This window comes from Caretta caretta, chromosome 1 (assembly GCF_965140235.1).
Source record: "Caretta caretta isolate rCarCar2 chromosome 1, rCarCar1.hap1, whole genome shotgun sequence".
NCBI classification, from domain to species: domain Eukaryota; kingdom Metazoa; phylum Chordata; order Testudines; family Cheloniidae; genus Caretta; species Caretta caretta.
The window spans coordinates 327,867,518-327,886,357 of record NC_134206.1 but is presented as its reverse complement, the minus strand read 5'-3'; the positions used below and the strand labels follow the sequence as shown (position 1 = coordinate 327,886,357).

Sequence of the window (18,840 nt, the reverse complement as noted above, 5' to 3'; positions counted from 1 at the left end):
TTTCACCAACATCAACGTGGGATTGCCGGGAAAGGTACATGACGCTCACATCTTCAGACACTCTGGTCTGTTTCAACAGCTGCAGCAAGGGACTTTCTTCCCAGACCAGAAAATAACCGTTGGGGATGTTGAAATGCCTATAGTTATCCTTGGGGACCCAGCGTACCCCTTGCTCCCATGGCTCATGACACAGGCAGCCTGGACAGTAGTCAGGAGCTGTTCAATGATAGGCTGAGCAAGTGCAGAATGGTGGTAGAATGTGCATTTGGACATTTAAAAGCGCACTGGCATAGTTTACTGACTCGGTTAGACCTCAGCAAAAGCAATATTCCCATTGTTATTACTGCTTGCTGTGCACTCCACAATAGGAGATGTTTATGGCGGGGTGGGAGGTTGAGGCAAATCGCCTGGCCGCTGATTACGCGCAGCCAGACACCAGGGCGGTTAGAAGAGTACAGGATGGCGCAGTGCACATCAGAGAAGTTTTGAAAACCAGTTTCATAACTGGCCAGGCTACGGTGTGAAAGTTCTGTTTGTTTCTCCTTGATGAAAACCCATCCCCTTGGTTCACTCTACTTCCCTGTAAGCCAATCGCCCTCCCCTCCCCCTTTGATCACCGCTTGCAGAGGCAATAAAGTCATTGTTATTTCAAAGTCATGCATTCTTTATTAATTCATCACACAAATAGGTGGATAACTGCCAAGGTAGCCTGGGAGGGGTGCGGGAGGAAGGAAGGACAAGGCCACACTGCACTTTAAAACTTAAGAATGCCAGCTTTCTGTTGCTTGGGCAGTCCTCTGGGGTGGAGCGCTTGGGTCCCCGGAAGCCCCCCCACCACCACGTTCTTGGGCATCTGGGTGAGGAGGCTATGGAACTTCGGGAGGAGGGCGTTACACAGGGGCTATAGCGGCGGTCCCTGCTCCTGCTTTTCCTGCAGCTCAACCATACACTGGAGCATATCAGTTTGATCCTCCAGTAGCCTCAGCATTGCCTCCTGCCTTCTGTCAGCAAGCTGACGCCACCTATCATCTTCAACCTGCCACCTGCCCTCGCGTTCATATTGTGCTTTCCTGGACCAATGGAAAAGCAGCCCTTGAAGAATTCCACCATGATTTCAACAATTTCCATCCCACCATCAACCTCAGCCTGGACCAGTCCACACATGAGATCCACTTCCTGGACACTATAGTGCTAATAAGCGATGGCCACATAAACGCCACCCTATACCAGAAACCTACTGACCGCTGTACTTACCTATATGTCTCCAGCTTTCATCCAGGACACACCACACAATCCATTGTCTACAGCCAAGCTCTAAGATACAACCCCTCCAATCCCTCAGACAGAGACAAACACCTACAAGATCTCTATCAAGCATTCTTAAAACTACAATACCCACCTGCTGAAGTGAAAAAACAGATTGACAGAGCCATTAGAGTACCCAGAAGTCACCTACTACGGGACAGGCCCAACAAAGAAAATAATGGAATGCCACTAGCTGTCACCTTAAGCCCCCAACTAAAACCTCTCCCAGCGCATCATGAAAAATTTACAATCTATCCTGAAAAATGATCCCTCACTCTCACAGATCTTGGGAAACAAACTGGACAGTCTCTATGTAAAAGAATAAATGGACACAAATCTGACATCAGGAATCATAACATTCAAAAACCAGTCGGAGAACACTTCAACCTCTCTGGCCACTCAGTAAAAGATTTAAAGGTGGCAGTTTTGCAACAGAAAAGCTCCCAAAACAGATTCCAACAAGAAACTGCTGAGCTTGAATTAATATGCAAACTAGATACCATTAACTTGAGTTTGAATAGATACTGGGAATGGCTGGGTCATTACACATATTGAATCTATTTCCCTATGTTAAGTGTCCTCACATCTTCTTGTCAACTGTCTAAATGGGTCATCTTGATTATCACTATAAAAGTTCATCATTGGGTCACGGGCATCAACAATTTTCTTCAGCTGGGTCCTGAGGAAAAAAGTTTGAAAACCACTATATTATTGTATGCTGAGGGATAGCTCAGTGGTTTGAGCATTGGCCTGCTAAACCCAGGGTTGTGAGTTCAAGCCTTGAGGGGGCCATTTAGGGATTTGTGGCATAAATTGGGGATTGGTCCTGCTTTGAGCAGGGGGTTGGACTAGATGACCTCCTGAGGTCCCTTCCAATCCTGATATTCTATGATTCTATGATTTTCTCCTGCTGATAACAGCTCACCCTAACTAATTAGCCTCTCACAGTTTGTATGGCAACTTCCACCTTCTCTGTATGTGTGTGTATATATATATATTCTTACTATATGTTCCATTCTATGCATCTGATGAAGAGGACTGTAGCCCATGAAAGCTTATGCTCTAATAAATTTGTTAGTCTCTAAGGTGCCACAAGTACTCTTGTTCTTTTTTCCTGGACTCTGACATTGCTTGCCTCCATGCATTCTGCTGGGATGTTTCAGTGTGGGAGGACTGCATTAGCTCAGAGAACATTTCATCGCGAGTGTGTTTTTTTTGCCTTCTAATCTTCACTAGCCTTTGGGATGGAGATGATTCTGTGAGCATTGAAACATTTGCAGCTGCGGGAGGAAAAAAAGGGAGAGTAGTAGTTAAAGAGACACATTTTAGAGAACAATGGGTAGACTCTTTCACGGTGAACCTTGCTGTTAACATTACATAGCACATGTGCTTTCGGTACAAGGTTGCATTTTCCCTCTTATATTGAGGGTCTGCCAGTTTGGTGTGAGATATCACACACGCAGGGCCAGGCAACAGAATTCGGCTTGCGGGCAGCCGTGGTAAGCCACAGTCTTTTGAATTCTTTAACCTTCAGAACAAGTAGGAATGGTGTCAAACATCAGAGCCCTCATTTCCCATACCAAGCAGCCGTTGGGTTGGCCATTTAAAATGGTTTGGCAATTTAAAAGGAGGGGCTGCGGTTTTGAGGTTAACGTTCAGCACAAACCCAACTAAACCTCCCACACACACCCAATTCTCTGGGGTGATCACTTCACCCCTCCCCACACCACGTGGCTAACAGCAGGGAAGATTTCTGTTCAGCCACAGGCACACAGCCCAGCAGCAATGGCCACGCCCCCCCAAACACCCAATTCTCTGGGATGATCGCTTCATCCCTCCCCACACCACATGGATAACAGCAGGGAATATTTCTTTTCAGCCACAGGCACACAGCCCAGCAGGAATGGCCACCTCTGAATGTCACCTTAATAAAATTACCCTATTTCAACCAGGCGACCACGAGGAGTGACCATCCAGGAGAGCTTTATGAAGATGTCCCTGGAGGATTTCCACTCCCTCCACGTTAACAGACTTTTCCAGTAGCTGTACTGGCCACGAATGCATCCCAAGTCTTCAGGGCAAATTAATCATTAAACACGCTTGCTTTTAAACCATGTATTATATTTACAAAGGTACACTCACCAGAGGTCCCTTCTCTACCTGGCGGGTCCTGGAACCCGCCTTGGGTGGGTTCGGCGGGTACTGGCTCCAGGTCCAGGGTGAGAAACAGTTCCTGGCTCTTGGGGAAAACGGTTTCTCCGCTTGCTTGCTGTGCGCTAACTTCAACCTCCTCGTCCTCATCTTCCTCATCCCCAAAATGCGCATCCCTGTTGCGTGATATTTCATTGATGGACTCAAAGCACAGGGGTGGGGTGGTAGTGGCTGCACCCCCTATAATGCCATGCAGCTCATCATAGAAGTGGCATGTCTGGGGCTCTGACCCCGAGCGGCCGTTTGCCTCTCTGGTTTTTTGGTAGGCTTGCCTGAACTCCTTAAGTTTCACGCGGCACTGCTGCGGGTCCCTGTTATAGCCTCTATCCTTCATGCCTTTGGAGATTTCTTCAAATGTTTGGGCATTTCGTCTTTTGGAACGGAGTTCTGATAGCACGGATTCGTCTCCCCATACAGCAATCAGATCCCGTACCCCCCATTCGGTCCATGCTGGAGCTCTTTTCCGATTCTGGGACTCCATCATGGTCACCCCTGCTGATGAGATCTGCACTCACCTGCAGCTTGCCACACTGGCCAAACAGGAAATGAGATTCAAAAGTTTGCGAGCCTTTTCCTGTGTACCTGGCCAGTGCATCTGAATTGAGAGCGCTGTCCAAAGCAGTCACAATAGAGCACTCTGGGATAGCTCCCAGAGGCCAATACCATCAAATTGCGACCACACTACCCCAAATTCGACCCAGCAAGGTCGATTTCAGCGCTAATCCCCTCATTGCGGGAGGAGTACAGAAATCGATTTTAAAAGCCCTTTAAGTCGAAAAAATGGTTTTGTCATGTGGACGGGTGCAGGGTTAAATCGATTTAACACTGCTAAATTCGACCTGAACTCGTAGTGTAGACCAGGACTAAGGGCTTGTCTATCCAGAACAGTAATGCAGATTATGGCATATTGGGGAACATTACAAAGACATTACAGGATGTATTACTTTAATGAATAATGTATCTAATATACATTACTCATTACAGTACATACAGAGAAAAAGCTCCCAAGCCCCCAGATTTTTGGACATCTACATACAACTCAAAAATTGTAAAAATAACCTCCCCAAAATTATTATAATAACCCCCCCCAAAAAAAGAAGCCCTATTTATACCCCAAAGAAGCAAAAAGAAAAATAAGGGCCCTAAAGAAACAGTAGTAGAATTACTATAGAAAAATTGAATAGAAGAAAAACAGGAAATTTTTCAAAAAAATTATTAGACATGTATATAAATAAAGAAAAGTGAATGGAAGGAAGAGAAAAAGAAAGGGGGAAAGCACAAGGATGCAAGTGTAAATTATTAAAAAAATATTTTAAATATAAGGAAAAAATTTATGCTAAAATACACATAGCTGATTTTGCTTAACAGCATGGGACAAATTCATTACTGGTGTAACTTCAATAAAGTCTGTGAAACTACATAGGGTAAGTTTGGCCCAAGAGATTGTTTAATAAATATGGAAGCACATTCACAGAGAGAGAAAGAGAGAGAGACCGAGAGAGAGAGAGAAACTCTGATTAACTGACCTCTAATAAACAGAAACTCCAAATTAATGATACATCAGTTATGTCCCCTGTGATTACACAGACTTCATCTCTGTATAACTCTGACAGCCACGCATCAGCTCTGAAGCTCCAAGCATCTGAAATTTCTGGATATCCAAACCACTAATTATTCCAAGATTTGAGATGCACTGAAGATCTTTGCAAAACATTAGTTCATGGTTCAACAAGGATAATCCTGTTGCTATAATCAACATAACAGGAATCAAATGCAGTCACTGTGCTGTGCTATTCTTAAATCATGAGCATTTCAGGGCAGGTACTGTGTCTACATTTCTGCACAGCACCTAGCACAGTGGGACCCTGATTCTGACTGGTGGATCGGGGCACTATCACAATACAAATAATATTAGTAACAGTTCCTAATTCATTATTTTGTAATTATTTGTTTTGAATTTTGAAGCAAATGCTATATGCAGAGCAGGCAATTCTGACCACTGTCTCATGTCATATAAACACACTAATTCTACCTAAAAGGAAGGTATGCTAGAAAATATCTTGGCTTTGCATCCCTAAAGCAGGATGAAGAAATGGAGCCTGAGATGGCTGGAGTTGCCACTACCGTAAGGGCACTTATGTCCTTCATCTTGGCAGCAATCTGATATAATAAGGAAAATGACAGAACAGAACAGTTATTTTTATTGAGGGCCAAAGCGTAAACAATAGAACAGCCTGTGATGCAAACAGCAAATTTAATCAGGAGGTGATTGTTTGACAGAAGAGATCATTTTAAATGAATCTACCACTGGAGACTGCCCAAATGACAGGCGGAGGAGAAATAACCCAATGAATATGGATTGGTATGTTGCGCTGAAACAAAAACTTTTTTCCCAAACTACTTCAGTTTTGATTTCTCTCTTTTGTATACCACTATAAACATTCATAATGAAGTAAAATATGCAAATAATGTAAAATACATGTAACATACAAGTTTTTTAAATCTGGGCCAAATTTATGCTTGCTGAATTTGTTAAAAAGATCAATTTTTTCACTCCTAGTCAGCAAGCATCATTAAACAGCGTCACAAGTGTGACAAACAGAAGTCTAAGCAAACACAGTTCTACATGCTAATAAATATAATACTTGAAATGCTATTTACCACTCTGACTTTTTTATTATTAAAAGCATAGAGTCTGCAAGACCTACCTGTCCTCTCATACAGTCTGTGTCATGGAATCCGTCCAGTCCACAGATATTAGGATATCTGCCCCTTCTCCAATATAATTTTGTGCCTTTTTTTTTTTTTTTTTGCAATTGGATCATATTAATAAGTGAACAGATAAACTGATTTTGCCGCCTAGAATCCATCTCTCCAGCTTATAAATATCTTTTCATTTTGAAAGGGCTACATGTTTGGAGGTCGTGGCAAGGCCCAGGCCCAAATGACTGTTAAATACAGCTTCTGGATTAACGGGCCTCATTACAGAAGATGATCCAATAATATCTAAAATACGCTCTCAGACTCAGAACGCTACCAACTCCGAAACACCCCAACTTAGGAACCCTTATCAGGTTCAAATGTTGGAAATAAAGAACATACTCTGAAATCCACCAAAGTCTGCTAGAGTTACTCAAGCCTAGGGCTGGTTTCAGAGTAGCAGCCGTGTTAGTCTGTATTCGCAAAAAGAAAAGGAGTACTTGTGGCACCTTAGAGACTAAGGTGCCACAAGTACTCCTTTTCTTCATGCCTAGGGCTATGATTTTGGCACAGAGGTCACAGTGTTCATAGTAATCATGAATCTGAGTAAAGTCCATGACCCCCACAATAGAGCCCCTTCCCCCTCTGGGTTTTGCGACCTAACCCACATGGCCACTCAGGCATGTCAGGCATCTCTCCCTCCATAGATGGAGACAGAGGGTCATGGGCCAAATTTGATTGGCATTGCGACCTGACCCACAGTGTAACTCCAGTTTGGCACATCCACTCCTGCGTAGATAGAGACAGAGGGGCAAAGAGCCAAATTTGATCAGTACTGGGACCCCGATGTACTAGGTCACAATGCAAATCAAATATGGCCCTCAACCCCCCGTCTCCATTTAAGGTATTTTGTATTCAATTTAAATTACATACAATGTTTTAAGATATATATTAGCCTCTTATGAAATCCTGATTTTCAGATTACAATGCCAGTTCCCAGAATAAAATGTGTTTTAGACTACTGTCTCCACATTAAATACATTGTTTTGGTAATACATTGATAAAAGGTGGTATAAATTAGAGATGGCCTCAGCCAAAATCCCAGATTAAAAAACCACAGATGAAGCTGAGGACTATTCACAGTACCATTACAGGACAATCTTCAGGGATAATCCAAAATTATGATGTAGGCAAAACAAGCCTTTATTTTTTTATGCCCAAGATTCATATTATCAGAGTGGGCTTGTTTCTCAATGACCTTTGTTGCCTTTGCAAGCGCAAAGATGCAACTGTAAACCAACGATGACCCGCAGCTGAATACTGAAAAATAAATGAAAAAACTAAAGGGCTAGAACAGCTAAAGAAACATATAAAAAGATTCATATTCCCATTTTTAAAAGCAAAGCTACCTACACCCCATGTTTACTCATTAAGAAAGGTACTGGCTGAAAGCACTTGTCACTTCAAATCTATTTCTCTAAATCCTATTGGTCAGTTCTGTGTACTCAAACTTAAAGATTTGACAGGAATTATCAGCATAAAGAAATTTCAGTAAACTTAAACATAACACATTCAGTTTTCCTATCTGGATTTGTTCTCTAAGTAGGAAGATGTCATGCTGAAATGCTGATGTGACAGCTCTGATCTATATAGATATATTTTTATTATATATTCGCTTTTCAATGAAAACCTTCAATACTACAGCAAGGAAAACCACTATCTTACTCCCCAGCTCCTAAATTACTCTCATGCTGTGTTCTGACACATCCCTTTTTCCTGTCCAGAATGACGACTTGCAGCTGCAACTTCCTAGTTTCCATACAGCCTGAGTGTGGCTGAACCACAGCAGGGCCAGCTGATTGACCGCTGCGCCTGATAGGCCAAGGAAGTCAGCAAGTCTGCTCTTAAACACAACAGCAACAATTGGTCTCTGCTCAAGGCACATGTCTGCAGCTGTGATCTCTCTTATGCCTGCCTTGCTCCTGTACTGTCCTATCTGCTCCAGCCCTGCTTGGCTCCTGGTCCCTGGCTCTAACCTTTGCTGCTGTTCATGGCCACTGCCTCCGAATGGCCCACTAGGCCTGATTGCCCACATGCCAGGTTTGTGACATTTCCATTCATTCTATTTCTTTACTATGCTTTTCTATCCCAGTTCTCTCTTCCCTTATCCTGTTTTCTGATTTCTATTTTTTAATCAAACCCATAAGAAACATATAAGAAAAGATATGCAAGCAGGCTAGCCTTAAAAGTATCTCATGTACCAGTTATTTATGTCAGTTCGTTGCCAGTACACTTCTGTGGCTGAATTATTTACCTGAGGTTGTAACTTCCCCTTAATCTTTATTTTCAGCTTCCCAAATACTTGGGGTTTTCTGTTGGGCCATTTATCTGTTCAAACGTCTCCAGCCTTATGCTAACTTGTTGAAGCTAACGTCTTACAGGATATGGGCCTGTAGGTTTTTTGCATTACTGCTGAATATAATGCAAATCAGAATATAATGCAGAGCAGCAAATATAATAAAGGCAAGCTAGCCCACTGGGCTACAGGCCTGCCTTTGATAGGGTGATTGTTAATGAACCCTATCACATAAGATGAGGACTTTACCCTTAACACACCAGATAACAGAAAAATGGGAATTGCCACTTGTTTAATTAGTATATGTGCCTTTGGGGTTTTCAAAAGTTTGACCCTACACTTCAATTGACCATAAAAGTAATTTTGAGATGTAAATTACAATATTAGAGTACTGTTTACCTATACTGTATGTCACCCTCCGCATACAAACCTACTGCGTGGTTAGCCTGGCAGGCTACCGACAACGATGACGACGGATTCTTTTGATACCTTCCTTCTGGCCATATCACGGTGTGTTTACCTCAAACATTGTATCCACGAATGTACTGATACTCCTTTTTAGAGCAACAGGCCATTGGTGAAATTTTTCCATTTGGGTGATAAACTAGCAGAGACAGTACATTGCTGTGTTTATTGCAGACATTGTTTTTAAGGTGACTTACTGAGTGGATAATTGCCAAGTGACCGAACACATTTTCACCTGGATTGAACATAGGCAAAGAGGCTGTGAACATGATACAAAAGGTTTTGCCATGATAATCATAGTTAAATAAGAGTTTTAATTAGGGTGCAGTGTTACATACCCCATACCTGAATTACTTGGCCTGATGTGGCTGGGGCAGGTCGGCCGGGGCTCCTCTCAGGTCACAGGAGCCCCTCAGGGCTTCTCCTTTTACAGGGTGATGGGGGAGGTTTGGCAGGCGGGCAGGGCCTTGGGCAGAAGGGTTGGGACCGGTGGGCTAGCCTCCCCTAAGTGGGGTTCACCCGCTGCCCATGCGCGTCTCACTCCCAGTGCTGCACTGAGAACCAGCCCATGCGGCAGGCTCCTTCCTTCCCTCACTGCCTCTGGCTGGGCTGGCACCCCGGGAAAGCCCAAGACCCTCCAGGCGCTGGCCAGGAGGAGCCAAGCCCTGCATATGCAAAAGCCCCTCAAAGCACTGGCATGAGGAAGCCCCTCTGCCCCTCAGCTAAGCTCTGGAGTGGAGGCGGGGAGGAGATGGGCCACGCAGGGAGAAGAAGAGATGCCAAAGGACTGCTGAACATTTAATTATTATATCTTACATATGTTGATAACACAGAATTATCTGTAATTCTTACTCTCTGAAGATATTCCTCACAAAAAATCTGCACCCTTGGGTTTTTGCTTCAAGTGTGTTCCCAGATGGGAAAAACTAGAGCTCAAAGTTCAGAACCACAGTTCCTTAAGAGAGGTTTCATAAGCCAGTCCTGAAGAAAAACCATAGTGACCCTGTAGTGCCTCCAATAATCAGTTACTTTCTAGGAAAAGGAAAATGATAGAATGTAAAAGCTACTGAAAGTATGTAATTGAAGATGTTACAGAATCTTCTACTCTGTGGGGAGACAAGTAAGCAAGTGGTGAGCTGTTATGATGTAAAGTACTATCTTCAGAGAGAAACAATTACAGGCCAATTTTCTCGTCTGTAAGATATCAATCACATCAGATTTCTCCTATTAGAAAAAGCACCAGAGCAGTATCTCTGAAAAAGAAAAAAATTTACAGTAAAAGAGATATTATCCTGAACACTAGGGAAGAAATAATACTTGGAAAACAAAGCTGATTCTTTTTGCTTCAAATACCTCCTAACAGGTTACATGTTTATTTGTTGGTGTTAGGATATAGATATTCAGGCCTGTTTGTAAAGGCCTATACTTTAAGAATTTAGGTACAGGTTTATCATTCAGCTCGTTATAGAGGTATAAAAGAGAATCTGTGGAAGGGCCTTCTCTCACTGTGACAGTCTGAGGCCTTGTTCTGAGGCTAATGCCTTTGGCTAAGCAGGAGAGGCAGCCATAAACTGGAAAAGCATACCTGTCATAAACATACAGCTAAGGGCATACATATATTAGTGTACCTGTAACCACTGAGGCAGGGCATTAGGACTGTCCTTCATCAACAATAAACCTGGCTGGGTGCCTTCACTACTGAACCAAGTCTTGTGGTCTTATTGGGCAGCTCGATTGGAGCCTGCCATATGGGCTAACTGGCCAGAGCCAGTGCAGCACATGGAGAGAACACACATGCAGCCAACATCTGACAACAACTGCTATCCTACCTGACTCTTTATCGGACATAATGGTGATTAGAAAGGGAGCCTTGGAAAGCAGCAATAACTCAATCAAAGAAATATTGTTCTTAACTACAATAATACAGAGATAATACAATTAATATACATATAGTTATAAAAGTGTGGATTCCAGCACACGCTGGGATACTGGGCAATGAAAACGCAGAGAAAGCAGCAAAAAATGCCTTAAAAATTTGGAGATTAACATAAAGGTCCCTCTTAAGAAACAGGACTTCACACATTTGGTTATGAGGACTTAAGAAGGAATGGCAAGAACTATGGACGTAAGAGAAAAAAGGACAAAGAGTCTATTAAACGTGTCCTAAACTTGAGGATAATGGTATACTTAATAGCTATGACAAAAGAAGTGAAGCCAGTATATTCAGAGTGCTAAAAGGTCACTGTGACCTGATGTGAGACAAACCCGCAGCCAACCCAGTGCTGCTCGCTCAGCTGCCCTTCCAACACCATAGCTGTACTGAGTTACCTTCCCACAGAGCCTGCAGTGACTCAGCCTTCAGGCACAGGGCAGCAGCTTATTCCTTAGCAGAGCCTGGGTCAGGTGACCATCAGGCTGAGGTATTTCCCCAACTTCCCCCCACCCCCAAACTGCAGCTCAGACAGCATAACTTCCATGACTGCCATACTGGGGGGGCACAATCTGAAGGGGAAGACATGTGACCACCCCACGCCTCCCCTGCCCAATGACACCCCCGCCCTCGGCCCAGCCCAGGGCCACCTCGCTTTCCCCATCCCACATTACCAGCGGTTGGGGGGGCCTCTGTCCTTCTCTCCCTGCACCTCCTACCCCCTGCATGTTCAGCCACTCTCCCTGGCAGCCGGGTGGGGAGCAGGATGTGGCTGCTTCTGCCTGAGAGCGCCTGGCTGGGAAGCAGCAGCAGCAGCCTGCTCCCTGCCCAGACTCTGGTTCACTCAGCCCTTGTACCCAGCAGCAGGGTCCAGGTCGGGGGGTGACTCTCCCTCCCCAACCCCTTATGCCCCCCCCCCCCCCGCCCCAAATGCAGCACCTCACAGTTTATCAAACTCTCCGGACTATCAGCCTGCTCTAGATCTTGTTCTTGCCTCAGCCTTACCCGAACCCTATTCCAGTCTTGTCTTTGCCCTAACCTGACCTTGCTCCAGCACTGTTACTGACCTGTTTCAGCCTTGCCCCTGTTTCCTGACTTTCCCTAGATCCTCAGACTCTGACTACCCAGCTTCGACCTTTGGCCTTTATCTGGACCCTGGATACAATACTGACTTAGCTTGTTGCCGAACTCTTGATCACCTGGCTTTGACCCCTGGCTTGCACCTGGACTGCAGCTATGGTATGGATTTGGCTTGTCCATGGACTGACCATTTGGACTTTGGCTACAGCACTTAGTCTGACTTGACTAAGGACTCTGATCTCAGTTCTGAACCAGGCCTGTCCCCAGATCTCAATTCCAGTGCCATCCCTGTCCTAGTCCTGAACAGAGCTCTGGCTTCAACTTCCATTCCAATCAGTATGCCTGAATATCAGGAAGCAGCCCTGACACCTTGTCATAAATATAAAGGGAAGGGTAAACACCTTTAAATCCCTCCTGGCCAGAGGAAAAACCCTTTCACTTCTTCTGTCATATCTATTAAGATAACCTCGCTGGCACCTGACCAAAATGACCAATGAGGAGACAAGATACTTTCAAAGCTGGAGTGGAGGGAAACAAAGGGTTCCTTCTGTCCGTGTGATGCTTTTGCTGGGACCAGAGCAGGAATGCAGGTCAGAACTCCTGTAAAGAGTTAATAAGCAATCTAGTTAGATATGCATTAGATTCTGTTTTGTTTAAATGGCTGATAAAATAAGCTGTGCTGGAGGGACTGTATATTCCTGTTTTTGTGTCTTTTTGTAACTTAAGGTTTTGCCTAGAGGGATTCTCTATGTTTTGAATCTGATTACCCTGTAAGGTATTTACCATCCTGATTTTACAGAGGTGATTCTTTTACTTTTTCTTTAATTAAAATTCTTCTTCTAAGAACCTGATTGCTTTTTCATTGTTCTTAAGATCCCAGGGTTTGGGTCTGTGTTCACCTATGCAAATTGGTGAGGATTTTTATCAAGCCTTCCCCAGGAAAGGGGGTGTAGTGCTTGGGGGGTTATTTTGGGGGGGGGGGGGGGGGAGACGTTTCCAAGTGAGCACGTCCCCTGTTCTTTGTGTAACACTTTGGTGGTGGCAGCGTTTAACCTAAGCTGGTAAGAATAAGCTTGGGGGTCTTTCATGCAGGTCCCCACATCTGTTCCCTAGAGTTCAGAGTGGGGAAGGAACCTTGACACACCTGAATAGTAATTTATATTTACTAAACAAAAATGCAAAGTCCAAAAAATAGTTGAGCATCTTCTGTGGCAATGCAGGGAGAATTACTCAGAAAGAAAGATTATTTATGAAGAATTGAAACACCTCACTGAAAGACTACAGCCTGAAAGGATTAGTGAGAGTACCAGGAAAGAGGTAGCAAAGTAATTTGCTTTTTTAAGGATATAAGACTGGATGAAAGAATATAGATTTTTGCTTTCAAGAAAACTGCTGTAGGTGGTGGTCATAGCCTCACATGCTTAGACTGCTGTGCCACAGAACGACAGGAAAAGAAAAGGCTACAGGGAGGAACTCTGCAATCATTCCCTAGAGAGGAGGGGAACTGGCAACAGACCAGGAGGAGTTCTAGGGGGGATTAAGCTCTGAAATCCTGCCTTGGAATATAGACTCTGGCAAAAACCCGAGAGGGGGTGAAATAGCCCCAGGGAGTGGAGGATGCTCCAGTGATAACCCAGAGTAGGGCCAGAAGATAGGAAGGAAAGGTAGGAAGAAGCCAGGGAAACAGCAACCAGGTCAGAGCTTGAGCAGACCATTGTTACTGGGCATAGGGTCCCTGGACTGGAACCCAGAGTGGTGGACATGCTTGGGTTCCCCTACCAGCCACTGGGGAAGTGCCACAGACTGGGAAGAAGACTGCCTGCGACATTTTGTCCAGCAGAATTTTGATACCCCAGAAGGGGAGGACTACAGTGACCTGGCCGGAGGGCCAAGCCATGAAGACGCAACACCATGAGTGATGAAGAGGAAGTAACCTGACTCCAGAGAGAGAGCGTGAGACCATGGAGTGAGAAACCATGGGAGGAGGTGTCAAACTGTTCATGAGCTAATTCCCCAGGTGGGCCACAAACAGGCACCACAGCAGTGAGTAGTGAACCCCATGACAGTGCCTCACAGAAAATTAATACTGACTACAGAGCAACAGCACACAGATCTGTCTCATGTCTGAGAAAGATGTGACCCACCATTTTCCAATCTAAGGCATCCTCACAAGAACGTTTTGTATATCAGCTTGGCTTGTCTAGTCATGTGTTCCTTTCCTGACGAGTGATAACTAGGAATGTCTGCAGGACACTGATCACTCCCACATGTGCAGGGTTTCCTGACTCAAGAACTGAGACTTTTTCACTTCTTTATGAAGGTTGTTTTGCTTTTATCTACAAAGTTATTTGCAATAAGGTTTTTAAAAGATTTTTAAAAAATCAGGATCATCAAGCCTTTTGTCTTCCCCTGACAAATGAGATTCCTGTTCCACTAGGGATCATACTGTATAGCAACTTCAACTGCACAAGAAGGCATCCTAGGATTCATTTTACATCTTTGTCAAACTTCACAAATGGGATGTGTAAATGTAAGAAAAAATACTTTATTTTTCTATGAGAGTCTACTAGCTTATGTTTCTGTTAGACTGATACAGAAATATATATTTTGTTCCTGAGAGTTCGTTTTCTGCTGGTGACCTTTGGCATGTCACTTAACCACTCTGCACATTAGTTTCCTACCTGCTAAATGGAAATTATGACACTTACTGACCTTTGTAAAGGATTTTGAGATCTACAGATGAACAAGTGCTATATAAAATGCAAATGGTACTATACAAATTCTAGGTACTAATATCCATTACGTATTACAGGCAACAAAAAAACAAACAAACTAAAGTGTCTGAATTAAAATTAAATGCAGGTGTCACACAATTAAACACTGTCTCAATTGAAATCTTAAGGAAAAAAGTATAACCATTCAAACCCAAAGGCAAATAAGTTTGCTAGCTATAGTACCTCAATTAGTACAATAACATCCAGATTATAAAACACAATCTAATCATATCAGTTATCATGAACTGAATCTGCTAGGTTATCAGAAGCCTTGATTTTGGTTCTATTTTAGCAATACCACAATCAAATAATGAAATAGCTAAACCAGAACTAGACTTGTGCTGGAATAATCCATTATGATGTCACATTTTAGACATACATGCAATGTTTTACCTGCTTGTAAACTGCCAATAAGAGTTTTTCTCTATAAATATAGACAACCCAGGACTTTGTTTTTTCTGATCATTGCCACAATGGTGAAAAACTAGGAGTTCTTAGTCCTTTAATTTTATGTCCCCACTTCCAAAAGTGACAGGTGTTAGAAATCAGAGCTCACATTCAAATTATGCACTGTTTTAAAACTTCCTTTCCTAATCTGACCCAGAAAAATTTAATATGCCATTTTCTATCATTAACTTGATAGACAATATTTTAAATAATCCCCAAGTAACCTCTTCAGTAATCTAATTTATTGCAATTAAAATTAGTTTCCTCTCATTGTTCTTCTGTTATTAAAATTAAGCAGTGTTGTATTGTACCATCTGAAGCGGTCATCCTATATTGTAAACCTGTCACTTTGAATACTCTAAGAAACACCAGGGCAAAATCACACAGGCTTCAAGTATGATCCTTTGAAATATTCCTACCTCGCTTAGCACTTCCTACCTCTATGTTGAATGGAGTCCACTTTCAGAGGATGGCTTTTTCAAAATTATATTAAAAAATGTGAAAGTTTGAATAATGAACTGACAAATTTCTATGTCCAACCCTATACTAACACCACTTCATAATATTCATTTCTATAAACCTATCACATAGTTATACCATCCAAAATAAAGAACTATGGAAAATTAATAATTACTGCAATTCCTGACTGAAGAGTTAAATTCACCCAGTAAACAAAAAATGACAAACTCAGCCCCGGAATACCAATCCAACAAAGCCAGGACCAGCCATACTGGCTAGCCAGCACGACCGAGATACCCAAGACAGAAAACTCAAATCTCTAAAACTCAAGAACCAAAATTATTCAGTATTAAATTAAGTCAAATAACAGTTTATACGATCATATCCAAAGCTTGCTTTAAGTTCTAGATATAAAAATAGAGCAATGACAGTTTCTATAGATTTTTTGTTTTCCTAGCCACAGCCCTGGAACGATCTCCACAGCAACGCTATTCCCTCTCATACACAAGTTCCAGATACAAAGATAGTGTGATGAAAGTTCTATAGATTTTTTTTTTATTTTTATTTTCCCAGGCGACACATCTCAACTATAGCCCTAGGGTAATCTCCACAACAATCAAATGTAAGGCAAGAGTTGGGTCAAAGCCCTGATGCAGCCAGACAGCAAACTCCAGGTCATAAATTGCTGAACATGTGTTTTTACAAAAGCTCCACCTTTACTCAAAGGCAACTAATTTTCCAGTTACTGTATTAAAAGCCAAAATCAAATTCCATTTAACAAAACTACAAACTAAGTAAGATAACCATGTTACTAAAAGATTTTTTTCAACAATACAGTAAAATAAAGGTGAAATCAGTATGTTCCTGCTATCCCACATATCTGCAAGTGACATCTGATAAATCTGCTCTTATCTCAGCAAAAGTCAAACAGCCAAATATAGTCCTCAATTCTCTTCATACTGGGGGCTCAAAAATAAAGTCTGAGAATTTTTCCAACTGATATCCACTGTTATTCAAATAATAAGTAAGCAAAAACAATCTTTAGAAACACAATCCCAATGCAATCCTGTCCCTTTCTTTCCACAGAAAATGAAACCCATTAGAATATACAGCAATTTCAGGCAAACTTAGGTAGTACTGAAGCTACTGCAGCATTTCATAATTTACTAGATTCCCAATTTCATCAATAAAATGTGAAAACTTAAGAATAAAAAGAAAACACAGTAAAAGGAAGCACTTACTCCTGAGATAAAAGGCCACTCCAATATTTTCATCATCTTCTCAGGAGTATAAGACAGCCTGCACAATGCACACTTTCAGTATGAAAAATGATGACAACTTCAGCCATGTTTTTTTTAGTCTGTTTCTATACAGTATAGGGGGTTAAGTGTTCTTTGTTCAACTGTGAAAGTGCTTTTTAATCACTTGTACTTTTTGTCCAGCTTTCACCTTATTTGGCGGTACATTTATTCATATGAATAGTGAACAAGGGACAATATTGCTGCATCTCTTTCCTTCACGAAAGTCAGACAAAATATTACATGGGAAGATTTCCCTTGAAGACCATTCTATTTGCCTACTACTAGTCCTGGCTTTAGGCTCCCCATTTACTTCTGATTTCATCATGCCCACCATTCAAGCAAAGGGCTGAAGTGTTCATCTTCCTTCACCTTATCAGATCATTTCTCATAAATATGTGGAATTAACTATTATCATGCAGTATTTTTAATTAAGTTTTAAAAATATTACAGAGTAACAGCCTTTCACAAATGTGACCGAAACATATACATAAATGAAGATTAGGACAAAGGAATAAAACTATTTAAAGCAGAATGAACATAGTTATTTGGTTCACTAAAAACAGGGGTGGCGGGGGGAATACTGGCAACAGAATTCCAATTGCAAAATATAAACTTGAGCCATGTAATCAATATGCACAAATCTTTCTACTGACATATAGGAAGGTAAGAGGTTTTCAGTCTGAGTAGTCCTGAAACACTTCTGATGCATTTGGAATCTTGGATCACAAACAGTTACACACCTCACCAAACTCAGTAACAACCAAATTCCTGTCTTCAAGGACTGTATGTAATCTAACAAGAAAGATTAAAGCAAAAGTAGCTCCAAACTGAATGAATTCTCATCTCTGAGAAATCCAGGTGTTCAAGATACCATAGTGCTGAGTGTGGTGTAAGAACCTAAATAGAGTGGAACATCTTAGTCCCTGACCTTGCAACAAATTATGCACATCAAAGCCAATGTGATTATTCTTATGCTTCAAATTGAGCACATACATAAATCTTTGCAGGATCAGGATCTTAAGTCTGCAGCTTATGTTTTAGCAGCGTAAAGATGAAGGCACTGTCTGGGCATGTGGAGTGTCATATAGGGTATATAACCTAGGGGTCTGGCATATCTGTTCTCTACTCACCGAAGCAGTACCACACCGTCTCCACTGCTATTTAAACCATGCTAACTGGCTGTGCAGTGTCTGTACTCTCCATGTCATAACAAGTGTAGACATACCTTATGATTTTAAGCAGTTTATACAGATTACGAAATGGGACTCCTTCCTCCAAATCATTTGAATTAAATGCAACTGGAAGACTAGATCTAGACTAGGTACTAACAATGACGCAGACTAAACTTGATTCTATAGAAACCCCATGTTGCTAGTGGCATTGTCTAATAAACTGTTCTATTTACCCCCACACACACAACGACGTCTCAGATGACCTCTTCTTCCTAGATCCCAGTATAAGAAATCAAATGGCAAAAAGCTTCATTAACACAGAGTTAACATAACCTGCTGTGTCCTTCCAGAATGTCAAGTTCAGCAAAACTCAAACTTACAAAACCCAGGAAATACAGAGTTATGGTAAAACCTTAAGTCTGCCCCTGAGAGCTAGCAATAGCCACTGGGAATTATCTGCATGCACTCCAGCTGCATTTAGTGTTAGGTGCAGCTGTATTGATTAGTGGAGAAATAATTTGGAGGAGCTTGGAAGAGCTGTGATTATGATATGAGGAGATCTGGGTCTGAGTTCCACCCCATGTGTGTTATCAAAGGAAAGAAGTGCATGTTTACTTTGAGGTTCCAGTCTGCGCATCAT

The 18,840-nt window shown here is 42.3% G+C and overlaps 2 protein-coding genes across 9 annotated transcripts in view; both read right to left on the bottom strand.

Moving 5' to 3' along the window:
* The window catches only part of SRPK2 (SRSF protein kinase 2), a 310,269-nt gene that overhangs the window by 256,179 nt on the left and 35,250 nt on the right, over window positions 1-18,840 (bottom strand). The gene's annotated exons all lie outside the window — the stretch shown is intronic.
* Window positions 687-4,221, bottom strand: LOC125630443 (zinc finger and SCAN domain-containing protein 29-like). Its single transcript, XM_048836393.2, has 2 exons — window positions 3,448-4,221; window positions 687-2,585 (listed from the first exon to the last, which is right to left on the bottom strand). The coding sequence occupies exons 1-2, from the start codon at window positions 3,998-4,000 to the stop codon at window positions 2,380-2,382; spliced, it is 759 nt and encodes a 252-aa protein (XP_048692350.1). The 5' UTR covers window positions 4,001-4,221; the 3' UTR covers window positions 687-2,379.

Bases quoted from the DNA above. Each gene is read 5' to 3' on its own strand.
- LOC125630443 (XM_048836393.2), bottom strand. From the start codon at position 4,000: ATGATGGAGTCCCAGAATCGGAAAAGAGCTCCAGCATGGACCGAATGG. The intron at 2,586-3,447 runs GTGAGTGTACCT...TTCCTCCCGCAG, and splicing joins AGGTAGAGAAGGGACCTCTG to CTGCAAATGTTTCAATGCTC.